The sequence below is a fragment of the Carassius auratus genome, chromosome 14 (genome assembly GCF_003368295.1).
Source record: "Carassius auratus strain Wakin chromosome 14, ASM336829v1, whole genome shotgun sequence".
Lineage (NCBI taxonomy): Eukaryota > Metazoa > Chordata > Actinopteri > Cypriniformes > Cyprinidae > Carassius > Carassius auratus.
The window spans coordinates 26,873,485-26,901,394 of NC_039256.1; the positions used below are offsets into that span (position 1 = coordinate 26,873,485).

Below are 27,910 nucleotides of genomic sequence, written 5' to 3' on the forward strand. Positions count from 1 at the left end.
TCCAGCACTATCCTGGGATTGAGTTTTTCATAAACGTATCCCAGCTACTGTACGTAGTAATGCAGTGAGGGGAAAACTCTGCATTGACAGATCTTCGAGAGTTTGTGCGACGCTGCCTGATTTAGGATTATTTCCGTATGGAGTTTAAACGTGAGCTGATCACTTACGGATCTTTTTTATTATTATTTTTTTTTATAATTTTTAAGATACACCCATGTACATATATTCTTGAAGATTTCGCAGAATCACAAAAGCAGACATCTGCTCGACAAGCCTCAATATTTAGATCTTCATGTCTGTAGCATAAACATTCATTTGAGTTCAAACAACAGTATTTCAATGCCATGTGAGAATTTTATTTATTTTCTGCAAAGAGCTTTATGTACTGGTGCTTTACAGATCTCATAAATCAATGTAACAATACACTGATCTCAAGAACCTATGGAGTAATATCTAAAAGTTTTCATCTCCAGATGACTGTAAATCAACTCAAGAACTCTATCCAGCACAAAATGGTTCTTTCTAAGAATCCTCCGGGGCGGAATTTGCCACCTTTGGGAATCCTGTCTTTCTTAAACACCCCTCCTGCTCACATCAGCTGCCGCTCGGCTTGTCGGGAGGTCATTCGTAACAAATTCAGAGGTGATAAACTGCGAATGGCTTCCCTGGCACCTGTCCTAACAGCAGAGCTCTGGGAATCCCCAAAGTCCAGTGGCTCATTTTTAATCGATGTGTCTTCATCCGTCCGTGAGGTGTGGGGCTGCGGTAGTGCTCCAGTGGTGCTGTGTCCGGTCTAGACTTCCTCTCTGCCTGTGATTCCAGCTGCCTGGCTACAAAAGTGGCAGAGGAGGCAGTGGGGAACCAGTAACCAGCTGCAGGTTGACAGGAGATAAATGGCTCCATTAGAGTGTCTGGGCCGCAGGGCGGAGTCTGACCCACTGGCCCACCCAGCGCCATAGTAATCCACTTACAAACATCAAACAACATACTTCCTTATTCTGGACAGGCTAGCACAGTCAGTTATCGTGTGTCCTGACTGGAATGGCCTATATATAATGCCATCTAGATGGTAGGTCTTTGTTATGACAGGTTTATGAAGGATTACAGTGTCCTACTAGTTTTACTTTGTATCGAAATCCAAAATTTTAGCAAATTTTGAGGAAATGTTTACTTTCAGGCTAAATTGGAATGGCATCTTTATTGACCACTGAGCTATCTAGTTATAAGCCACTTTAAAATCCGTGTCGGTCAGACACTTGGTGAAATATTGCTGGTATGGAAAAGTGTTTAAACGGATGTAATGTGATAGGTTGGATTTCCTACTTACCTGAATTTCTGGCACAGATCTATGTGTCTGTCTGTCCATCCATCCATCCATTTTTTTTTTTTCTTTTTTTGTTAAATCTGAAATGATTTACGATTCATGTATTGTCCACATTACCAGTCATTATTATATGGCATGGATTGACAGACAGATTTTAGTATAAACTAATGTGAATTAAACTAAATGTTTCCATAAATGTATGTATTTCTATAAATGTATGGATTACGATTAGTATTGTAGTAGTAGATTAGTCCAGCTAAAAATAACAGAGAAAGTTTCATTTTCAGTGACCCTATATGTGTGTTGTAAGTGATCATTGTCTCATTATCAGAGTATGCATATAATTCAAGGAAGAGCAGTCCCTAGAGCCTTTTTAAAAGTGAACTGTCTCTATTGTTTAGTCAAGGCTAATTGTCATTGTTCCAGAAATGCCATACCTCTCAGTGACGCACAAGGGTTGCTTTTTATTTTTCCTTCTGTCCTAACAGGCACAGAAAATAGAATCCCAGGAGGCCAGAGATAGGACTATTAAATGCAACTGCCATCTTTTAAACTAGCCTTGCTTAGCAAGAGTGGGCTGTTGTAAGATTTTTTTAAGAGAGATGTATTATATTTGGATGTTATTAGCAAATATATCAGCATCCAGGCAGCTAGTTTTGTGTTTAGGCGAACAAGTTAGTCACCTGATGTACACTTGTGTCTGCAATTGAACACTAAGCGACTTTGTTAAATCATTACCATATGAGTCATCCCTTATAGAGACTGCTTTTTGTCTCTTTCTGATTCCGAATCTACATCAAAGGGGATAATAATGCCTTAATCAAGCCAAGAACAGATCAAATAAGCCAGACTCTGCTCTGAGAATGTGTGCATCCTTGTTTGTGCTTGAGAGAGGCTGTTCGTGAGCAAAGGCAGACTCTGATCAGCCTTCATATGGAGCACTTCATCATAATCAGATTATATGGGGTGTCTTTCTTTGAAAGAAGTAAACCGTTTGCTTCACCACTTCTCCAGTCTATCACATCCTTCTTCTGTCTGTCACACTTAAAGTAGACATTTAATGTGCTAAACTTTCTGGCTTACTCTCCTGACTCTCTCTGTATGTTTTAAAATGTCTTAAAATGTGCATTCAAAACATCAGACCAGCTGTAGAGGATGCTGGAGTCCATTGCTGACCTCATCACGACCTTCACTGAGCCCCACCATTTCTACTAGGGGCGTTTAGTTGATATAAGCTGCGAATGCTCAGCATACCCAAGCCATTTGAGAGAATGAGTTCAGGGACTCATTTAATTGGTTCAACATAAAGCATTCATTTAAAAATGTCACATACATTTTATTTATTTGCCAACTGATGGTAATTTTCTGCAAATCTGTGCTAATTACAGAGGGTTTGCATAGCATAGCAATGGATGCATAGCAACAGCTTTGGTGCCTGTGCTATGTTGCTAACAATCGTCATTATAGTTGCATGTTTTCATTGGTTTGTTGGTGATTTCATGAGCAAGAAATGCTGTGCGAATTGCTTGCCCAAGCTGAAAACTGTCTCTATTACCGAAATCACATTTTGAAAGAATATTTATTAGCATGGACAAAGTATGTTTAAGGTACACATTAACTAATCAAAGTTAACATTTTTGAAGATTTATTGTTCTCAAACGTGTGTGTGTGTGTGTGTGTGTATAAGCATCTGAATGTCTCTTGAGAAGGCAATGCTACCTAATGGTTATTCCAACCAACAGCCATACTTTCAAATCAACACCTGCCAAGATTTCTTATTGTCATCTTAAATAAGATCGCATACCTGGTTAAAGTCACCACTTACCACTGGATTCTACTTTAGCACAATTGCCTGACTGCTAGGCAAGCTTTTGCTTATTTTTAATACAATATGTCCCTTGTGTTTGGATGGTTGTAAATGGAACTAGGAGTGTTTTAAAGTGAAACAATTCACTTTTCCAAGATGGTTAGTTATAGAATAGTTCTGTTCATTCACTCTGTTTTTAGATATAGCCCAATTGCTATGAAATTGGGTTTTTTATTTGACTGAGTTTGAGAATTTGCCTCAATTCTGTTTTCACAGTCTCCACAATTTTCTTTTGTCTTTTTTGGCAGTTAAAAATGCTTTGCAATTCACAGCTGGTCCCCATCAGAATAGCATTGATGCAGTTTACCTGTTTAATAGCAAAATCGCACCATTCACATACATCTCCAATTCATTTTAGAGGAGTGTTTTTTAAAGAACATTGCTTCTAACTGGCCAATGAAGACCAAGCAATGATTAAAATTTAAAAAATGTAATAATTAATTATAAAGTAGTGTATTGTGCACTTTTTTTCATTTAAAAGTACTGCTATATGAACACAAGTTCAATAACATTTCATTTGCAAACACATTAAACAAATAAGGTGCTTTTTATAGCAGTATTCCTCTTACATAGTCGCACTGAACATATTTATTGTAAATCTCAACTTATAACATTAATGTAATCAAATTAAATATAAAACCAAAGCTATTTGCCACTGCCAGGGCATTAACATTTTTATAGGAAATTATTTCCTTTAAAGTCATAGAAAAACAAGTTATGCTCAGAATCCAGAGCCTTATAACAGGCGCCTTCCGAGTAGAGACCTGCGCTATTGCAGGACGACAATTGATGGACAAGTGCGGGAGCAGGCGATTAGAGACTCGTGTGTGTGGGATAAGGGTGTATCACACTAGGCAATCTTAACCATGCCTGAGCTTGTCTGACCCCCAAAGCCCGGTTCGTTTGACCCATGTGATCGCTCCGTGCCGAGGTTCGTTCAGCCGACCCTGGCGTTGTTGGAAGAGGTGGGCCAGAGCACGGTATGCATGTAGTGTCAGAGCGATGCGTGCAGCATGATTGCGTACACATTTCTGACTTGCAAAAGTGATAGATCTGTAAAGCAATGTATTTTCCGCATCCCAAATGACCGAAAAAATAATAAACCACAAAGTAAACAAAATGACGCTGTGCTGAGCGAGAGTGCTTTTTTGCTGCCTTAAAGTGCTATCAGACACTTCCTTTTTCCTACTTATGAAGTCATGAGCGATGCTGCATTCTAAGGCCCACCCCAAATGCTCTCATTGGTTGAGACATGTGATGACACCCATCCCAAGCCAGTGCTGATCAATAATATATACAATAATATAGCCCTAATATATACCTTAATGCTTCATTAGTGACTGTGCGTCATACGCATGGGTAATACGCATGTATATCTTTGAATATTCATTGATATTATGGTGAGTGACGGCAAGTTGTCTGATCCAAAATGGGGGATGCATCAATGTATCTGGAACGGTCGAATATAGCAACTATACATGTAATGTTGTACCTACAGTATACACTGCGTTGTCTTCTTTTTTATTTCATGAAGGATGGCAACCAACATTAAGGCACCACACTGCCACCTACTGTGTTGGAGTGTCAAGCAGATTATTTATAGTATTATCACACAGAATTAACATAATATCAGTATTATTATTTTTTAAATATTCATTTTTATTGTCAGTATCGGCATATTGTGATAACTTTAACACATACTTTCAAAGATTATTATTCACACAGAATCCCCCTGCTGTCCATCAAGGTGACTATTACACAAGGACACAAGCTTTTATTACCATTTATCTGCATGTTATTTAATTTTTCCAATAATGCCTTCATCCAGTTTCCACCTGGTCCACTGCTGCTTTAATCACATGCTCTTCTTGGCTTGCCGTCATAAGTGACTGTCGAGTTAAAGGTTTAATACAAGATCTCAGGATGTCTGCTGAGTTGAAGAGCTTTTGGCTCCTCACAGGAGCTGTCAGATAATTTTAAGCAGCAGTCAGGGGTTTCAGGTTGCTTGTCAGAAATGGCAGTAACTTGCTGCTTCAGTAGAGCAGTGTGTCTTGAAGATTCTGACATGCTCAATAGCTATTTAAGAGGATGGAGCTGAAACCTAATGTGGGAATGATAGGACAGAGATGGATGGTGTCGCTGTTAGATCAGAAGGTGCGGGGAAATGTGACAGTCTAAGGCAATGTGATCATAGCCTTTTACGTGTGCTTGGAGTTCTGCATTGATTTGTATGTAACATCAGAGATGGAAATCGTTAAAAGCCACAGAGCAGTCTAGCACAATCGATATGAAGTCACATGGATGCACACAGGACCAAGAAGGAGAAATAGAGAATAAAGTGAGAAAACAAAAATGTAAGCATAATTATTATTATTTTTATTATTAACATTTTATTTGTATTTATTTTTATAATAATAATTATATTATTATACATTTTATAAAATGTTTATTTATTTATTTTGTTCTTTAATTTATGTATTTATTATTTGTTTTAATAATAATAATAACAGTTTTTTTGTCTTATTAATATTTATTTTTTATTTTTTATTTAATAATGACAATAAGGTCAAGGTCAAGTTTATTTATAAAGCCCTTTAAAACAGCCTCGTACAATACAGTTATAATATTAAACACTCATAATGAAATATGAAAAGAAACCAAAACAAAAGTAATACAATTAAGACAGGAAACATCATGCAATTTAAAACAATATTTAAGACAAAACAAAATAATATTAATTTAATAATTAATATAAAAGTACACATATGCCTGAGAAAAAAAGTATGTTTTAAGAGAAGATTTAAATGTAAAAAGAGTAGGGGAAAGTATTATTGACAAAGGTAGGGAATTCCAGAGCTTAGGACCAAGAACGGAGAATGCTCTGTCACCTTTGGATTTAAGTCGAGATTTTGGAAGATTTTAATATCATCTGGGTTGATCTGAGCGTTCTTACTGAAGAATACGAGTGGAGAATGTCTGAAATATATGAAGAGGCAAGACCATGAAGTGATTTAAATACAAATACTAAAACCTTAAAATCAACGCTGAATCGAACAGGTAGCCAATGATGACAACACAGGTATAACATGTTCTGTCTTTTTTGTCCCAGTTAAAAAACTAGCCGCAGCATTCTCTACCACTTGTAATCACGTGAGCGAGGACTGATTTTTTCCAGCATATAGAGCGTTACAGTAGTTCAGCCTGATTGAAATAAATGCATGAATAACGGATTTCCAAGTCCCCGCTTGTGAAGTCCCCAAAGCTGCAGAAAACTGGCTCTAACTACAGTTGATTTGTTTATCAAATTTTAACTCAGGATCACGAATGTTATCTTGAAGGGGGCCAAGGGTAGAACTAATATTATTTAAAAGGTGTGAAGGGCCAAACAACATAACATCAGTCTTCTTTTGATTTAATTGAAGGAAATTATTGTCCATTTAAGCTTTAATGTCCTCTAAACAAACTAGAAGAGAGGAAACTGAATCAGTACTTGATTTTAATGGAAAATAGAGCTGAGTGTCATCGGCATAAATGTGATATGAAACTCTATGGGACTCAAAAATGAAATGAAGAGTGAGTAAGTATAAGGAAAATTAGATTGGAACCAGAATTGAGCCCTGTGGCACCCCACAAGTGACGGGAACTGAACTTGATGAAAATTCTCCAATTTCCACCAAAAGATTCCTGTTTGTGAGATATGATGCAAACCAGTCTAGTTCACCATCACGAATGACAACTTCAAGGTCCAATCTCTTTAACTAGATACGATGATCCACAGTATCAAAAGCCGCACTTAAGTCCAATAATAGAAAAATAGTAGTTACCAGAGTCTGCAGATAGTGAGCGGTCATTTATTACCCTCAAAAGTGCAGATTCAGTACTACAGTATGTTTAGCTCTGGAGCCAGACTGAAAAGGATCCAGAATGTTTTTAGAGATTAAATGTAATTTTCAAAATGGGCCTATAGTTATTAAAATCAGAAGGATCAAGATTTTTATTTTTTTTTAATCAAAGGATGGACCACAGCCTGTTCAAGGCAAATGGTACAGTGTCTGTTTGTAAAGCGCTATTGATAATTGAAAGTAGACTTGGCAACACAGAGGACAGAACATCCTTTAGTAACTTTGTGGGAATGGCATAAAAAGAGCAAGTGGTTGGATTCATGAACTCAGCTCAGAGTGTGAAATATTCTGAAATTTAGGAAAATAATAATAATAATAATAATAATAAATTACTATTATTAATAAAAAAGTTTTTATTTGTTTATTTATTTAATACTAGATTTTGTTTTGTTCTTTTATTTGTATGTATTTATTGTTTCATTAATAATAATAATAATATTAATAATAATAATAATAATAATAATGGTAATTTTTCGATAGAATAGTAATAAATAATAATAAAATACTATTGTATGTCTCACATTAACCTGTTCCAGGAAATGTTGTTTTAAGTCCCCCACTTTAATGTGATTTAATTGCTATTTTAGTTATAGATTTATTTATTTATTTATTTTTTAAGTTGGTGTGTAGTGTACACATACATGTCTGTTTATACTAGAAGCATCAAAGCTGAAGCTGTATCACATTCCAGAATAGACTCCTCTAGTTGGCTTTATTGATTGTGATGGGAGTGATTTACATTTGACCACACTGCTCTGCTCATGTTTGCTCTACACATGGTGTCAGAAACACGCCTGGCATGAGTATATTTTAGAATTATATATAATTATACAGATGACTGACTTGTCATTTAGACAAACCAAATACTAATCAGTTTTATATATATATATATAATTTTGCACATCCCTGCTTCGAAGGTAGTAATACATTTCATTATATAGTGTGATTATTATTTTTATTTTATTTTTTTTCATAAATTCCTTGTTTATGTGAATGTTAACCATCTCATGTGAAGTACAGTTCATTAGCTAAAGAGACAAACACATTTTAGCATGCAGACTGGAGGAACAGGTGCCCGTGTTCAGTGATGTGCTGTGCTGATTTAGGCCCATTCATATTCATCAAAGCAGAAACATTGTAATGTGCTAAAGCCCCTCCATTAAAACAGCAGCAGCGTGGCATGAATATATGATTTAAAATAAATGCGCAGGAGTGGTTTTACTTCAGGAGGTTTCGCTTTTCTTTAAACTGTCTTAAGTGAAGTAAAGCAACTTATCGGGTCTTAGTTTATGGGCAGAGGAGATGTTGCTTGATGACATTGATTTGCTTTGCTGAAGCCCAACAGGTGTGTGTGTGTGTGTGTGTGTGTGTACACTGTTCCTCTAGCCCAGAGCATATGCGTATGAATGAAAGTGAATGGAACGTAAAGTCTTCTTTAATCCCCATCTGTCACGATGACAATGCAGCTTGAAGGCAATCCTTGATCATGTTTTGACATTTATGTTCTCCTTGTAAAACTATTAGCTTACACACGCTGCCACTATTGAGCCAGAGATAATGCTTTGAATTTGTGTGTGTGTGTGTGCTTTCATTAACCAAACTGCTTACAACTCTAGTGATTTTCCGCTCAAAATCAATATTTTCCTCCTCTTTTTTTCCAGTTGTCATCAAGGTTATTTTAGTTTGATTTATTTTCTAATTTAGCTTTTGTCATCACAAATGTAGCTTAGTTCAGTGTTCAATTTCACTTTATTGGCATAATTCTTATGCATACGTGTACAATATGCAACCAAAACAATGATGAATAAAGAAAAAGAAATATAGTAGTAATATAATATAATGTAATCTAAAAGAAAAATCTGCTCCATTTAGTTTTTAGTAATTTTTTTAATTTAATTTTATGGCTATATTATGATATTATATATTTTTCTAAAACCAAAATACCTTTCATGATAAAAGTTTCTCTATTTTCAGCTTTTACTGTTTCAGTGTATTTAGTTTTTTAATATAAGATTAGTATTAATATAATATAGGAATTTAAATGAAAAATAAATAATAAAAATGTATTTTCTCAATTTTCTTTTCTTTTGAATAATCAGTTTATCTATTTATTGTATTTTTTTCATGGCAATATAATATAATATAAAAAAATAGGCTATAATTTCATGATGATTTTTTTTTTGTTTGTTTTTCTTATTTTAATTTTGTTGTTTGCAGAATGCTTATTTTAATTATTTCAACCGATTTTTGTTTTTGAGCGGAATTTCTCTTTCTGCTGCTTTTTGCTTGCCACTAACTCGTAGCTATCCGCTGCACAGGTGACTGACCAGCTTCTGTGGGATTTGATGTCACCTTTAGATCGGTTCAACTGAAGATGGAAACACTGGAGTCCGAGCTGACGTGTCCAATCTGCCTGGAATTGTTTGAGGACCCCCTCCTGCTGCCCTGCGCCCACAGCCTGTGCTTCAACTGTGCCCACCGCATCCTGGTCTCGCACTGCTCCAGCACCAAGCCTCTCGAGTCCATCTCCGCCTTCCAGTGCCCCACCTGCCGCTACGTCATCACGCTCAACCAGCGCGGCCTGGAGGGCCTAAAGCGCAATGTGACGCTGCAGAACATCATCGACCGCTTCCAGAAGGCCTCCGTCAGTGGGCCCAACTCCCCCAACGAGAGTCGCCGGCCGCGACCCTACAGCGCCACGCTCGGCGGGAGCACGAGGGGCAGCCCCGCCAGTAGCGCCATGTCCCTCGAGCGTGTCGGCTGCCAGTTCTGCGATCAGGAGCCCCCGCGGGAGGCCGTGAAGACATGCGTGACGTGCGAGGTGTCGTACTGCGACCGCTGCCTGCGCGCCACGCACCCCAATAAGAAGCCCTTCACCAGCCATCGTCTGGTGGAGCCGGTGGCGGACTCTCAGCTGCGTGGGTTGGCCTGCCTGGAGCACGAGAACGAGAAGGTCAGCATGTACTGCGTGGTGGACGACCAGCTGATCTGCGCTCTTTGCAAGCTGGTGGGACGGCACCGTGAGCATCAGGTCACCTCACTTAGCGATCGCTTCGACAAGCTCAAGGTGAGTCCTGAACTTGATTCTTAAGGCAAGACACCCCAGGTAAAAAAAAAATAATAATAATAGATATAACCATGCTTCCCCAGTTGATTGATTACAATAAGAACTGCAATTTTCTTAGTGTTACAAGTTTTCTGTAATGTAATTACAGTAACCCCCCAAAAATGAAGATTTTCTATCCACAATGTTTTTTCATCAGAAAATATTTGGATAAATTTAGCATTGCATCACTTGCTCACCAATGGATCCTCTGCAGTGAATGGGTGCCGACAGTCCTAACAGCTGATAAAAACTATAATCCACAAGTAATCCACACTACTCCAGTCCATGAATCAACATCTTGAGAAGCGAAAAGATGAAGTGTGTTTGTAAGGAACAGTTTTTTTACCCAAAAAAAATATCCTTGTGGCAAAATTTGAATCCTCTATCCATAATATTCATTTTACATGCCAAAACAGTTTTAAACAAATATGTTGGTGAGGATGTTTTTTTTAGCTGGAGTACGTGTTATTTTGGATTTTGTCCCAGAAGCGATGATTTAAAGTTAAAACACCTGTGTTTCTTATATGTTTCTTACAAACCTGCAGTTTTTTAAGACATTAATTGATGAACTGGAGACGAGTGGATTACTTGTGGATTATTGTGATTGTTTTTTTTTTTTTTTGCTGTTTGGACTTTCATTCTGATGGCACCCATTCATTGCAGAGGATCCATTAGTGAGAAAATGATGTAATGCTACATTTCTCCAAATCTGTTCAGTAAGAAACAAACTTATTAAAAATATTGATTGGCCTGAGGTTCAGTAAATTGTCAGCAAATTTTCATTTTTGGTTGAACTTTTCATTTAAATATGCACTAATGTGCAGATGTTTTTAGAACAGAATTTGAAAAATTGGATAAAGCAAAGGTTCAAAGTTTGTTTTATTTTGTTTACACATTAGAGTCAAACATAATTCAGAAAATATTGTCAACAGGCAGAAAAATAGACCATATGAACCAAATGAAAAATGATGTATGAACAAATTAAAAACCTTCAAGATGTAAGTGGGAATGAAGCTGTAAAGGCTAGTAAAGTGGAGAAAGCAGCTTTTAAATTGAAATCTTCAGACACATATGCATAAAGTGCAACAAGATAAACATTTATTTTAGATGTTTTCTTTCCATTGAAGAAAAAGACAAATTGCCCAAAATCTCAAAATTGACCAGTGCATGAAAAAGCAGTGTTTTTGCCTGCAGTGTCTTGCATTACACAGCTGTTTTCACTATCATTAGCTCTTTATTATAGAAGCAGCGCAGACGCCTCTAAGTGAGTTATAGAAAGGTTTCACAATGACTAGTTTTGAGTGAAATAGTTCAAGGTGATCTCTTTGGTAAAATGTTTGCTGTCCTGCATCATGTATTGTAACCATCATTTATGAAACTAGTTTTTTTTCTCTTCAGTAAGCTAATTTCATTTCATTAGCATCAACCTATCTCATTCTTCGGATATTTGTTGGCCTTCATTGTGGAACACTTCATGCATAGTAGCAGCCAGAACTGCCCAGCTGTTCCTTTGAACACAACTCATTATAATATTAGATGAGTCTGCAGTCCCTAAAGCCGTTCTCTGTTCGGCACTGAAACGCAATGCTGACCTGCTACAAAGACCCTGATTGCTGAATCAGGGCTAAAATACAGAAGCTCACACAGAGCTCCCAACATGTGAATACACTTCGTGCCCATCAGTTTAATCATCCGCAGCTGCAGAAGGCCAGAATTACATCCGTGCCTCGTTTTTTCAATGCCACCATAACTTCAGAGCGAGTTTCCTCCAGATCAGCCCTAATTATCCCTGCGAAGGTCAAGTTACAAGAGAAGGGTGGGTTAAGGCCGCTGGCGTTATGTGCTTGTTAAGTTCTCATGAGGTGGATTTGTAAATACGAGCCCACGTCGAGGCCTCTACACCGTCGTAATCCAGCTCCCATGAATAGGCCGCCATTGACATCTGCATCAGCATTATAATAGCATGCATAGAGGGCACATGTGATCTCCCTGTGATCTTGTATCCCGGTTGACCTCTTTGTTCACACCAGCTCGCACAAAAGAAATTCCAATCACTGACGCTCGCCCCATCTGGTTTTTGAAGGAAACGACGCAGCTCTGCTGAAACGGCCTCAATTGTGCTAGACGAAGTTCATTGTGTGTTGCTGAAAGTCGATATCTGAGAAAGTTGTTCCTCTTTTGTCCCAAGGTCTTCTTGCAGGGAAACAGAAAAGAGGCTAGCAGTATGCAAAGGTTACAGCATCCAGATCGACATTTAATTTCCCGACGGACTGCGAGGATTACCTCGGTTTTGAATTACTCACTGGAATGTTCTATTCATAATTACCTCTATTTCCGTAGATGCTTGTTGTACACATTCCGCATGGAACCTGTAAAAGTCTCGACTCGTTCCGTTTAAAAAAAGTTGTGCTAGGCCTAAAATAAGACGGCGGGTCTAAAATGGACTTTTAATGCAAAACGTCTGGATTGGGGTTTGTATCTACGTTGCAGAGGCTTATTTGAATGTTCCCCTGCCGAAGCTTTGAACCTGTCTAACTTTGAACTTCCAATCCACAACCTGAAGAGAGAGAGAGAGAGCAAAGAAGCCGTCAGGGCTCAGGGCTTCAAACTTTTAATCTTCTTCCGGCTCAAGTAAAATGAGAAATCCTTGTTTGTACGTAAGCTTCACGGTGGATGATGATGATTCAGACTGTTCCACGCGTTTAGATGAGCTCTGCCGTTTCCCAGTCAACAGTCGCTGAATTGCATATTACAGTTATTGTGAAGCCAAACCGCAGGCTCTCCTGCAATAAAGTTGTATAGGTTTGCACATGCTCACATGCTCATGTCCTGAAAAAGAGTTGCATTTAGCCCCCCGAGTACATTTTTTGTTCATATTTTACTCTTATGATTCATGTTTTCCTTTGTGCTAAATAATGATACGTGTTTTTAAAATGTATTCTGTGTGTTTTGAACAGAACTTACTGCATGTCAGGTAATTATTAGAAAATGAAGAGACACGCATTAAGTTTAGGGCTATTTAAATGAATTAAATATTTAATTATGGAGGCCTGAGAATGGAGGCTTGTGATAAGTGTGAGTAGTTCTCATTAGAAGCTAATAAGGATTATTGTTGTGTTTACAGCTATGCTTATGATGAAACAGTTTTTACAGAATTAGAAAACATCTTGGAGATTTATGTTGCTTTCAACTGAGCACAACCTTATTTTTTCTCACATATGTAAAGTATACTTGAAGATTATACTTCAATTTGCATGTGGTTCGTTTTCTTCATAGCAAAAGTAGATTTAATTATGCTAACCACATTATCGTTCAAAAGTCTGTTAACCCTCTGGAGTCGATTAAGACGTTTACACGTTTTGCGGCTTAATCTCCTGATAACGCAGAAAATAACTCAAATTGCACTTCCAGTTTTGATTGTACAGATAAAAGCAGATTATATAGAGTAGATTATATATAAAATTGCTACAAAAAAAAAAAAAACTTTTTTAAGTAAATGCAATTCTTTTGAACTCTGCCAAAAAATATTGCACGACATTGTAAATTGTAATATACAATATAATCATCCAATATAATATTCAATAATACATAATAAGTGATGTTTCCTGTGCATCAAATCATAGCATCAAGCATTTTAGAATGATTTCTCAGGAATTTTGTGACACTGATGATTGTAAATAAATCAAAGAATATATACCATAAAAATATATTCATTGTAATAATACTATAAATAATTGTAATATAGAATATGATTAAATGTATAATACAGTAATATAATATTAGTCTTGATGAGCCTAGGAGGCTTCTTTCAAAAACTATAAAAAAAAAAAAAAAGACTAATATGACCTCCAACTTTTGAATGGCAGTGTGTAAAAATCTTTTTGAAAATTGTCTTTTCAGTGTTGATGCTCTCAGATGCTTTGTTACAGGCAGCTAATTGATTGAAGAGCAGGTACTTCAGTCTTTGTGTGCTATACTTCAGGAAGCTAATGAGCTGCCATTCTTTTAAAACCTCATCAACACCTCTTCACGCACTCTTCACGTCTAAACAGCTGCAGAAAGGAGCCAAGACAAATATTATGTTTAGGCGTTCGCTGTCCATTGCACTCAGCGCACATCTTCCACCCGCCTATTGATCCTACCCCGTCTCCTGCGTTTGAACGTGACTTACATGAGTAACGTCGGACGGTGAGGCCTTCAAAGCATGACAGTACTCTCGCAAATGCTCAGGGATTAGCTTTTACAGGGCCAAAACACAAAATATGAAAAAAAGTGGCGATTAAAGGCTTAATTTCTATTTCGGAAAAGTTGCAAGTCGCAGCAGTCAGCTTTGATTAAAGTTCCACCCCGTTTGGCGGTTGGGCCTCTTACTCTAAGCTCCTTAGGGAAGCCGTCTATCTTCTCACAGATATATGAGCCCAGCTCAGCAGACACAGACTCACCCAATTCTGCTGCATTCAGTGAGCCATCAGTAGGCCGCTGGGGTCATTTTCAAAATGCTCCTAAAAGACAGTTTTCAAAGCCAAAAGAGCAAGTCAGCTGAAAGGGTGATTGATATGAACTGGGCTTTCCTTGCACCTCAGCCTCTGCTAGATTTCCCTACTGCGGCCACATTGGCCTGGTTTGGTCCTTTAGCCCAAGGTGTTCAGAGGAGATAATGCAGGAGGCAATGTGTCACGCTTATGAATTTAAGCACTATGGAAATACTCCTCATTTAGAGTAATGAAAGGTACAGATTTAGTATACGCTCACAGCTGACTTCAGAGGACACTGACTATGACCCTCAGTGTTGGCAACATATTTTGAAACTGTAGCTAATTACCATAAAAGCCAGTTACTGAATCAAAGCTAAAGATTATGACTTGCCATTTTTACCGAAATCTAAAATTAGCCTTTAATTATTTAATTATTTTGTATTATAACTACAAAAAAAAAACTTGATGATGATCAGAAGCATTTAATATAATTTAACAAAAATGTAGCTGTAAATGTTAGAAAATTATTCTGTATTCTTATTATATTTCTATTAATATATGGATGGATGGATGGATGGATGGATGGATGGATGGATGGATGGATGGATGGATGGATGGATGGATAGATAGATAGATAGATAGATATTCTGTTTTTATAAAATATATATGTATGTATGTTGTGTTTATATGTATATTATTGTTTTTAATATTAAGTATAACCTATTAAGTTACAGTGAAGAAAAAAGGTATAAATAACACTAATGTAAAAAAGCTGTTAAAATACATTAATAATAATAATTAAAATAATAATGAACAGCATTTGACTTAAATATTTTATAATTTTAGTAAAAATATTTCAATACAAATGATATGTAGTTTGAAAAACAATAATATGTATTATTGTTTATATTTGCTACAAAAAGAATATTGTATTTGTGACACTAGACCACAAAACCAGTCATAAGGATTGAGATTTTTATACATCATCTGAAACAAATAAATAAGCTTTCCATGTATGTATGGTTTGTTAAGATATGACAATATTTGGCCGAGATACAACTATTTGAAAATCTGAGGGTGCAAAAAAAATGTAAATAATGTAAACAAAATTTTAGCAATGCATATTTCTAATCAAACACTACGTTTTTATATATTTACAGAAGGAAATTTACAAAATATCTTCATAGAAAATGATCTTTACTTAATATGCATTGATTTTTGAAAAATTGCTACATATTTACCACTTACTTATGACTGGTTTTGTGCTGCAGGGTCACATATTTATTTTCAAAATATAAGTCTAAATATAAAACTGAATTGGTGTTAATTATTACTTCTGAAAAAAAAAAAAAAACGTAATGTGCAGTTTTATCACACTACTTCTCTACATGTTGAAAAAAAATGTTGTTTGTTACTAGAAAAGCTATTCTGTTTTAAAAGCAGCTGAGCTACAGTCAGGCTACTGAAAAATATAGTTAAATTAGTGGCTTTTCTACTTTTAATCATTATTCCCCAACTCTGGTAATAATCTATTATAATAAAATGTGTTTTAATGGTTTTTGCTGCTTTTATTGCTTTTTGGAACCTGCCTCTTTTCTTTTTCTCTCCCATCTGTATGGAGGCATGCCAGTGTTTTGCAGCTGCGTGAGAACCGAGTGAAGCAAGAGTGCTTGTTGTTTCTGTACGGAGGTGTTCAGAGACCTTCTTAGGGGCTTTTTTTCTCTCTCCTATACAGGCGTGCACATACCTGGCACATGGTTGCGTGCAGAAATGGCCACATGTGCGTAATGCATGGGGCATGCTGTGAAGAGATATAGTGACAGGTTATCAGAGGTGAATATAGAGGCTTGTTATTAAACTGCTTCGAACCTTGCGCTCCCCATACACAATTAATGCAGAGAGGAACTGAAAAGCTTTTAAGAGCAGTGAAGTGGAGTCATCAGCCTTACAATGCGAACCACCTTCTCCTTCTCTCTCCACTTTGGTCCCCAGGTTGAGGAGTTTCTTGAGTGCATGGGGCTAATGTGATGTTTTCTCCGCTTTGTGCTATGGTGTGAAGTGCAAAGCGCCACATATATCATCTTCCAGCTGCATACATGATGGACAATATCAGTAATGCTCAGAGAGTGGGATTAAAAGCTGTACTGGCTCTGGTTTTAGGAGATTATTCCACTCAGTCTTGCCCCTCTTTGAAATGGGATTTGTGTATTAGCAATTCATGTAGAGTCTCTTGCATTCATGTTCTACCTTTTATTTGGCCTGCTGCGGTGCTGTACTCCAAAGTCCTGTGAAGTTATTTGCGCTGGATGCTTTGCTTTGGAAAGCGACTTTAAAGAATTAGTTCACCTCAAAATGAACTCATCCTCGTGTCTTTCTAAACCCATATGACTTACAGTCCTCTGTGTAGCAAAAAAATAAATAAAAAATAAGAGACATTGACAGCCTCTGCTGGTCAATCTTGTGAAAAAAAAAAAAAAAGTAAAATAAAAATGTAATCAATCTTCAATCTGATCTGTCTTCAACTTGTAAATTCCAAGTCTTCTGAAGGTATGCAATAGCTGTATGTAAAAAAGAATAAAACAAAACAAAAAAACTAATCTTTCTTTTGAATCAGAATATTTTTTATCTGAATGATTCATTCACAGGTCAATCAATCAATCACAGTTCAGTGATTCAATCTCGATCTATTTCTCTCTCAAAGCTGCCAGAATACTTTAAATACAGTGCTTTTATTTATGCATTTACATTTTATCCACTATGTGATTGGTTTTTATTTATTTTCTTAAATGAATCATCAAAATGAATCGTTTCACTAAAATTTCAGGCCAGCACATTTTCTTATGCCCTCAGACGGTTTGGTTGTAAAACTTGAGTTTTCAGTTCATTTAAAAAGTAGCATTTTGCCACAGTACATGCTGAATAACAAGCTTGTTACTGGAACAGCTATTGTTAAAAGTGGCTACTTAAAAAAAAAAAAACATACACATCCTCCTTTCAGTGCAAGCGTCATATGGACCACGTTTATAATATGTTTTAGGGCTTTTGCCTCCTTTTAGCAGCTCCAAAGCTGTAATCCTTATTTATTTTAATTGCATGAAAAAAATAATTCCTCAGAAGTTCTCCTTTAGTGTTACGCAGAAGAAAGTCATACAAGTTTAATATTTTCATGTGGGGATGAGCCTTTTAATATTTTTTCTCCCTGTACCGCAGACCTTGCTGTGGTTTTCCTTGAGAACTGGTTTTGTTCAGGCTTTGATGTGGTGACATGTATCTGCATTCCTCCATCTTTGTCAGTCAACAGTTCTCAGGATCTGCGGTTCCTGATGCATTCTTTACTGTGTTCTGCATTGGTTACATTCGACTGTGAACAAAAATGCTTTGCTTTTCCATCTTTTCCGGCCATGTTTTCGAAGATCAAAAATCATTTAATCACTCCGCATCCGCTTCCATCTGAGCTATTCTGATCCCAGCAATTTTAGGCTGAGGTGACCTGGGTCATCCGTTATCTCTGCTAGGGATGCTTGGTGCTTTTCCGCCAAGAGTCAGAATGTCAGAAAACAGTCCAAGGTAGGAATTTCCTGCAGCCTTTCTTCATCAGGACAGGCCACGGACGTTCCAGCTCATCCTGCGCGATTGAAGCGTGTTGTCCAGAGAGTATGAGACCACAAGCACGTCTGCAGTGTGTCTGAGACCTCTCTCCTCGCTTCACGTTCCCTGAGGAATCCCAAACCTCCTTCTCCTGCCCCGGGACACTCACTGACTATGACAAGACCCCTCTCCACCTATTCTTCCCCTTCAGCTTATCTCTACTTCTGCCAGTGAGTCGGGGATGAGGACAGACAGCCTGGATCCATCACAGAACAATGAAGGTCACAGTGAACATCGGGCAAGATGGAACAAAAAAATAATGACCCCACAAAGTCAGTTATATTTTTTAACAGTACTTTGGAGCATATCAAAGAGATAATGCCTTAAAACTAAATACATATATATATCTTTATTCCAGTCTTCAGTATCACGATCCATAATAATTCTAATATGCTTATTTGCCGTATATAAAAACAATTCCTATTATGAACAAAGTTAAAAACAACATGTATAACAGTTGTAGGTATCACACCAAAACCAGCACAACTGTTTTTTACTGAATAAAAAGAACAGCATTTATGTATGTATGTATTTATTTATTTAAAGGGGAAAAATCAGTGTAGTGAAGGATGATTTTTATATTTATATATATATATATATATATATATATATATATATATATATATATATATATATATATAAAAAGAAGGGACTATTAAATTTTTTATATGTGATTAAATATCTCATTCTTTATGCAATGAACCTCTATGAACAAACTTAAATAAGACTTTCTGTCTTCAGTGAGGAAATATTAAGTTAGCACAGTTGGTTCTTGGAGCATGCGTAGCTCTCAAGTCTTGAAAGTCTTGAAAGAGCCAGAAAATGAGCTATATTGCGGGTCCCAGACCGAATTTTCATTCTCAGCTTTTCGGAGAATCTTTCTTTGCCTATTCAACCCACTTTAAAGAACAGACACCTCATGCATGCTTTATTCCCAGAGCCATCTTTAATAGACTGTTAAAAATGTCACCAATCAGCTGTCCGTGGTGCAAGAGTCAAAAAGCCCGGGGTCCAACAAATCTGCCATGCTGCCACACACAGGAGAATCCCAGCAGTGAGGTTATTTCCCATCATACAGTCTGTTTATCTTGACTCGAGCATTAAGCCTCGTGCCATGCATGCTAATTATACGAGAAGATTAGAACCAGAGGAGGTAAAAATAGTTTGCGCTGTCTACATAATTATGCATTCTGCATCACAATGTGATCCAAAAATCCTTTGCCTATTAGTAAGGAAAAGCAAGGTAAATGGTGAAAGTTTCAGCACAAGTCAATTATAAATGAGATTTTGTATTTACCCCCCACCAGATGCTAACCTCCATAGCTGAGATTTAATAAGCTTCCTTATTGGAGAAAATTATTTTAGCAATCCTTGTTTATATATTTAGATCAAACACACACAATTTAATAATTTCTTAAGCAACTGTTTGCAGGATATACAAAGATTAGTATGTTGTTTTTATGAAAATGTCATTGGATTGTAATCCCAAAAAAAAAAAAAATTTGTTTAACCGTATTAGGACAGGATGAGTTTTTAGGACATATGTCCATAAAATAATTGTTTCTGGACATATGTAATGTTTAACATCAGATCGCACAAGATAAGTGATCTATGTTGAAAACACTGAAATAGGTTTGTGTACTTGCTCTCACTCATTTAGCTATTTTATTATTTTCAAGATGAAGCATAACCATTTGGTATTGAATATTCAGTAAAGTCTTGCTTGCATTATTAAATCTATAATCCTGCAGTGCACATAAAAAAAGCAGATAATTTGCACAATGCACATTGTCCTAGTCTCCGAATCTCTTTTTTTTCTTTTGAAAAAAAAAAATTCAAAGAATGAAGCAGACAACAGACTTTGAACAATGTACAGTCACTTGTAACTTCCCCTTGTCTCCTTGCTCCAATCACAAAATGACATGCTTAGTTTGAAACCATTGCACAGTGGGTAGTTTACAAGCTTGTGTGTCGTGACACATAAAAGCTGCTGCGCTCAGGGGAATGTGGCTTTGAGTCCAGTCCGCACTATGTCTCATGCTCTATCCTGTAAAATTAGACGCGAAAGGCTACAAATAAACTGAAAACATTTCCACTTTTCCACTCAAATAACAAATTGTATATGCATTAAAGCAGTTTAAAAAAATTATTTCAAATTATTTATCGTAAATAAAATGTAATCTGTTCATTCATCATCTTTTCTAAATAAAAAACACGGAAATTTACAATCTTTTACAAAGTCAGAAAAATTACTGACGTTCCCAATTCAGATGGGATTAAAATATTGGAGAAAGTCTGGTAATTATTATATTACCCCACCTCACCTCTCCTTACAAAACTAATCCGGTCTGAAAAAGGCTTTTGTTTGTCAGAGCGTTGTCATAAACAAATACTTAAGTAAGTCAGACCTACCCTCCGAGGGGCCGTTGTGTGTATATACTTGATGGCTTTTTTCCTCCTCCAGCAGAGCAGCTCTGATAGATGTTTGCTCTTGCGGTCTTTCTTGTTAGACGACATCTGAGCAACGTCTCACACTTGCTGTAGACAGCTTCATTGATTATAATGAGAGCAATCCAGTTTTGCTGCACTGCCTCGTAGACAAGATGTAAGAAGTTCCATTTGCATGTTGAATTAATTTTTCTGTTTTGTACCATTACTTGTTAAATGTTCACTGCCATACATTTAGCAAATTGCAGCCCATTATTGACTTTGAGCAATTTTTAACCATAATGTTTCTTAACACTTCGTCTACACTGTAAAGAATTTTTGCTGCGATTAGTTATCACAACTTAAACTTCAACATTAGAGTAAGTAATGGGTTTCTAAAAAAAAACATATAACATTTCTTGAATCTGTTCAGAATCTGTTTAACTTCAGTTAAGTTCAATTAAGTTGAATATTTGTTATCTCCCCAAATTTCAAGTTGTTATAACTAATAGCCATTTTCTTCTCAGAAGCAATGCAGGTCTCTGCTTAATCATACTAAATGTATCAAGAGTCCAGTGAGCTGCCAGTGCGGTACAGATTCAAACAATCATTTATTTGAAATAATTTAATCATTCTTATTTGTTTTAGCAAATATTTTGGCCAAGAATTTCCAAGTGGAACTTTCAAACAGTGTTGTAATTTTTAATCAAAGCTAAAAAATTATTAGAAATAGTTTTTGTTATGAAATAAAAATGAAACTTCGCCAAAAGAAACAGTGATAGTTTAGTCAAAAATTTATATTTAGTTATCATTTACTCCTGCATAAGAATATTGGTAACCAAACAGATGATGGTTGACTTAATATAAATAATAATAATAATAATAAAGAAGGAAAGAAGGAGAAAGAAATGCATACAGATTTGAAACAACTTGAGAGTGAGTAACGATGGCAGAATTTTCATTTTTGGGTGAAGGATTGCTTTTAAATTTAATTAAAAAAAAAACCATTATGAAATATTGCATTTGAAATTAGCTATAAGTTTAAGCTGAATTACTAAACTGAAATAAAAATACACTAAAGCTAAAAATATGAATGATGAATAAATAATGATGAAAGCACATATAAAAAGTTATGGAAACTGTAGAAATAAAAATAAAAGTTTAAAGATTTTATATATATATATATATATATATATATATATATATATATATATATATATAAGCTTAATAGTATTTGAATAATATTTAAAACAAAAAAAAAGACTTGTGAAAGTATTTTTTATAACCCATAATCAACAACATTTCACATCTTGATTGATGCAATGTTATGAAGGCACAACATCCGATATGGTTTTCTTGAAGTCATCCTACAAGATTGCTGCAGTTAGTTCCTCGTCTTTCTCAAGCATTTCTCAGTAGTATTTATTACAGACAAACATCTATTGGTTTGGATGTTCTGCAGAGGCTTTCACGACTCAGCATCTGTCGTCATTATAGCTCACTTGCGTTTTTAAAACCTAGATCACACAGTTCTGACAGAATATCTCATAAAGTGCTGCGTGGCTCAGAGACTACCATCCAGAGTGTTTCAAAGGCCCATCAAAGGGATTTTTCACTCTTATGTAGCCAATTAGACTCTGAGAACTGTAGTTTGGAGGAGTGATACAGTATATTCTGTGTCTGTTGCTGCTGTGAGACTACAGTCGTCCCTGTTGTGCATCTCAAATGCCCATCTCGGTCTCCTGCGGTTTGAGAACTAGGCCGTGTCTTCGCTGTGAACCCTTAAAGAAAGCAGCACTTGTCACTCTTGGCGTCAACACTCCTTTTTATCCACCTTTGAAAACATGTTTACACTTCAGAGAAGTTTTGTCTGTGTGTGTGAAGTTGTTCTGTATTCTACTGGCCACTGAGAACAGCTCACAACAGCAATGCCCGGCTGAATTTCAAGCCACAGCTCTAGATTATAGTGTTACTGAGGTCAGAGCTTTAGTGTGTTAGAGGCGGCTGCCTCTGAAATCTTTTTGTCAGGATTGCTGTGATGAATCAAGAGATGTCAGTGTAATTTTTTGTGTTGTGCTTTATTCATCTGCTATTGTGCCTTTTGAAATGGTGTGTTTTCTTTTTTTCCTTGTGGGAGGCAGCAGCAAACAGACTGCCAGAAGCAGATGTAGATATATGGATGGTCGTGTACAGATCTGTCTTGATTTACTGCGGTAATTTTTTCCATATTAAGAATGTAATTGGTAAGGATGCAATTTTAAGACTACATTGGCATTTTGTGAAATGCTTGCAAGATGTTGTGTGATAAACAATCGTAATGAATTTTTTCATAATTTATTGTGTGACATCAACACTGGAAGATGTTCAGTGTCAAACATCTTAATAAATGGCAGAATGTCAGAACTAAAATAAAAAAACTACTCTTAAATAGTATATCACAATTCTGTGTGATTTTTGTATGCTATATATATATATATATATATATATATATATATATATATATATATATATATATAATATTTATTTATTTGATTGATTGATTGATCGATAAAAAAATATGTTTTTATTAATGTTCAGGTTTATTTTTTTAATTTCAAGTCAATTTATGGTTTTGAATGAGAAACAAGAATTGTTGTATGTAAATATTGTTTAAATGTTTTATTGAATGTTAATTATTGTTTATGTATATTTGAGATTTCAGTTTATTAGAGGGATTAAAAGAAGCCAATTTATTTATAGATGTCACTTTTTGAGTCAATTATGGTTTCATCTCAACTGAAAAATAAGCATTGTAGCATATTATTCATATATTATTGATATTTATATTTTTTATTGTATGTATATTATTTGATATATATTTATGGGAATAAAAGCAGTATATTTATTTATAAATTTCCAGTTTTTCTTGATGTATTTTTTTTAGTTAATAGAAATAAGCTTTGTAGTCACTAAGTAGTATTTATATTTATTGTATTGTTATTATTATTAGTAGTAGTAGTAGTAGTAGTAGTGGTATTAAAAAAATATTATTTTAATATTATTATTTTATCATTTTATTTTAAATATTGTAATCAATATATTGCTTACTTATTTGTAAAGCTTATTGCCTAATTATTATTGTTATAAAGTTTAATAATAATTAAATAAACACCAAAATGAGTTGGAATTGACTACCTAAAAAATTTGAGTGGAGCCTTCATGCTATGCAAATTAATTTAAAAAGTAGGAGCAGACAAAAAAGAAGTATAAGGGATTTCAATACAGTTGTATCTACTGAAAAAAAATGTTGTTGGCGCTGTTCAGTTTGCCAACATTTGACCCAGTCTCAGCCGTTGGCATCCTAGCTCTTTCTCAGCGGTCACAGGACAGCAAGAGAGATAGACAAATATAGAAGATGAGGACAGAAGGTCTCTTGATGCAGGGCGATAGCGTGACTCACCCTTCATCCACAATTGAAGGTTTCAAATGGCAAGTCCCTGCACATGCCTTCCCATGTGCTCTGCCTGAAGCTTTGTGTTTGAGTTATATATCCGGGTATTAGCTTATCTATGGATTTATGGATTTCCAATTGAGAAGGACACGTTTGTTTTGAGACTTTCCCTTTTGGCAGGTCCTACTCCGCAGAACTTACAAACATGAAGGTCTCCAAGGGAGATGGATTATGGGAAATGTCAGAAAAAAGACAAATCATCTTCAACCAGTTCATGTTCAAATGAGTAATAAATGACAAAGTCATACTTGCCTGAACTGAACAGGTTCTAAGCTTCCCACAGCCATCATTCAGAAACATACTGGCTGAATTTCAATTTTTTTTGTACGAATATGGTGTGAAACTATACTGAGCACAATTTACATAGAAAGGAGGTGTGTTTTTGTTCTACGTAGAATAACAATGAATGGAAATATTCAATGAACTGCACTATATCAGCTCGTTTAAACTGATTTGCTGGTGGTTAGTGAATGCTTTGCTGTTTCAAGAGAGGGAAAGAGGGAATATAAATGACTGATATGCCAGAAAACATCACTCTCTGTGAGTTGAGGAGCACTCAAACCTTTTACCTCAGACCTGAAAGACAGAATAGCAGTAAGTGTTATCTAACATTAGCTGAAAGAATAGAAAGAACAGACTTGCATTGATGTGAGTTTCAATGAGAACTCAAATGAGAACAATTCATTTAGTTCATTCGAGGCTCCGCCAAATGATTTACGGCATGCAGGATATCTCCAGAGTGTACGCCATCGACTAAAACAACAAAACGCACAATAGCACCAATTGTAGATTTGTTATTGTTCCCTGAGCACAGGCATAATTTATGGTGTTGAATACACAACAGTGCCGTCTTTCTCTCCACCTCTGCATTGTACCCACCCTCGTTCACCTTGAATTCATAACACCACTTTTCACAGTCTAATGAGAGTCTGGAGGCTGCGTACAGCATTCCTGGGTGGTGATGAAAGTCGTGCACCTGTGCACACTTGTGTACGCTTTACCAATCCGCAGCCAAATGTTTTGGGCTTCAGGCCGCATGTGATATTTCAAACTGAAGAACGAAACAAGCCTGAACTTTCAAGGCCAGTCAAACCGCTCGATTCGTCACTAGCTAGCATGGTGTTCCAGAGAAAGTGAATCACCATGTCATTCAGATCCCGGGAAAATCTACAGCAGTTAATTGTGTTACACAAATTAAATGTAAAGCCATTTAGCAGACATGCCACGTGAGTCAGTCTTTAGCGTTCCCATGCTTGTCCAAATTGATCGCACTTAACTCATTGGCAGATGATCCAAGGCTTGTTTCTGCAAATTAATTTTCTGAATAAACCGTTTGTTACGCTGCCTGTCAAAGACGGATGTCAGGCTGAAAGTTGTCTTCGGCTTATGATTACAGGGAGCGTACAGGGTTGGGTTCGGTTAGGGTTCAAAGTCAAACGGAGGAGACAGTATCTTTTCAAAAGAGTCTCAGAAGTTTTGCGGCTATAAATAGACTGCAAGCTCCATTTTGCATCCAAGCTTCTCAAGGGCTTAGGCTTTTTGTGTAACAGCCTCTGCTGTGCATTGTTTGCATGTAGTTTCATCAGCTTTGCATGTCTTTTTTTTACGCTGTGACCTCTACTGCGATGACCCAGAGTTTGCTCCTGCTCCACTACAGCCATTAACTGTGACCTCCATGTTCCACGTCAATATCAGCCTCCCAGGCACGTAGTGAGTGGAGATAAAGGCTGGACTAAAAAAGATGTAAGCCTTTCTTTCTGGCAGTTTTCTGGCAAATTCTAGGTATAAAAACCTGCTGTTGTAGGTAAAGGCACTTCTCCTAAAAACAAACAAAAAAAAAAAACAGAAAATGTACGTCTAGAGTAAAGGCTGGAACACATTATGCAATTCGTTTTTTTTAAAACACTGGGCATCTTATATTTGCTGACTTTTAAATGTTTACGGATAAAAACTAGACATCAAGCACTATGCAACGGAGGATCACACTCTACAAGACATTAAAGTCTTTCCAAACACAAAGAAATTTGTGACAAATGAAAACAGTGTGTTCTAAAACAAGTTCAAAATAACAGACATGTTTGATGTTAACTGATGGATTCATAGTCTGTGCCGTCATACACTATGCAATTTCTTTCAAATTGATCAATTCAGTCCACCCAAAATCTGCAGACTCTGGATTTCAGCAGTTATCACAGACTCTTCCGGACTGCAAATCTGAGCATAAATCTGGGCAAAAATTGTATAGTGTATGCCAGCCTTATCCAGCTTTTTGCGCCTGAACAATGCAATTTAAATGATGAAATCTGCCATTCCATAATACTTTCTCGGCCACGTTTTGCATCCTAAAGGAAACTTTCACACTCTCAGTCAATTTTATAACATTTTGGGTAGTCTCTTTTGTAATTTTTTTTTATAATTACACACGAACCACACAAAAATACATAAATACAAATATATTATAAAATAAGTACAGTCAATTAAAAAAAAACATTATTTGGGATAGTTTTTGGTGGGAATTACATCATACCTGTATTTGATTTTTTAACAGGGAAGTTTTTTCATTTAGTGTTTCCCACCTAAATTGTCAATAGGAACTATATACAGCAAACACAGTAAAGAAATCTGCCCTCATTGTTTGTGGCTTTGTTTGACATTTATTGAATATTCTTTAATTCTGCACAGCCTTGATTTTGTTAATGTTGAATAAAAAATATGATTAACTAACCTCACTAATGTCTGTTGGTAGAATTTGAAGTATCCCTGTTCCCTCAGACTCTGACAAGCAGAGGCGTCTCTGGGATGCTCAAAGAAGCTCTGCTTTTGATTAAAATTAATTATTGTCTAACTGAGCAATTCCTTCCCATTTAATGTCCTCGTGGGTGTAATTAACTCAAACACATTCCTCTGAAGTTGTTTTGCATGAAGCACATATTCCCTCAAGGGATTCGTCTTCCCCATGAGAGCAAGCAATTCTCCTGACACTCGTCCCTTTAACCTTCAAGCCTGTTAGTCTGTGAAGTCTGATGTCTTCCTGTCTGTGGTCTTCAGGCTGATGGTTTGTTCCCAGTGGAATACGTAGATGGACACCAACCTCTGTCTTATTAGAGAATGTGAGGTCAGAGAAGTGTGGAATCTTATTTCCTCCACAGAAAGAAAAGAAAGAACGGTAATTGTGACTTTTTTTCAATATCTCACAGTTCTGAGTTTATATTCAGCTGAGAAAAGTAGAACTGCAAGATATAAACAAGTCAGACTTGTGAGATGTAAACTCTTATAACAATTATGACATGATAACTTGCAGTTGCAAGATACAATTCTGGGAAAGAAGTCAGAATTGTGAGACTTTGACTCAGAATAAAGAAGATTTTTTTTCAGGATTGCAAGATGTTATCTGAGAATTCCAAGAAGTATCTGTGTGGAATCATCGTATCGATGTATCGAACACGGAACTATATGCTGTATTTCGGTTTATTGCGGCATAGTGTGTTACCAAAGTTTTCAGCTGTGGTTCCAGCTGTCTGAAGATCATTAGCAAGCTCAACCGTGTAGTTCTGGGCTGATCCCTCACCTTTCTCATGATCAACCTTACTCCACGAGGCAAGATCTTGCACCGAGCTCCAGACCAAAGCCAACTGATGGTTGTTTTGTATTTCTTCCATTTCCGAATAATC

The 27,910-nt window shown here is 36.3% G+C and overlaps 1 protein-coding gene across 5 annotated transcripts in view; it reads left to right on the forward strand.

Moving 5' to 3' along the window:
• The window catches only part of mid2 (midline 2), a 127,349-nt gene that overhangs the window by 59,582 nt on the left and 39,857 nt on the right, over nt 1-27,910 (forward strand). For 3 of the 5 annotated variants that reach the window (XM_026280985.1, XM_026280982.1, XM_026280986.1), the window contains exon 2: nt 9,452-10,160. In XM_026280985.1, coding sequence (XP_026136770.1) covers nt 9,468-10,160 — 693 coding nt within the window. In that variant the 5' untranslated portion in view covers nt 9,452-9,467. Of the gene's footprint in view, nt 1-9,411; nt 10,161-27,910 lie in introns of all 5 variants that reach the window. The other 2 variants (XM_026280984.1, XM_026280983.1) reach the window with 1 other exon arrangement.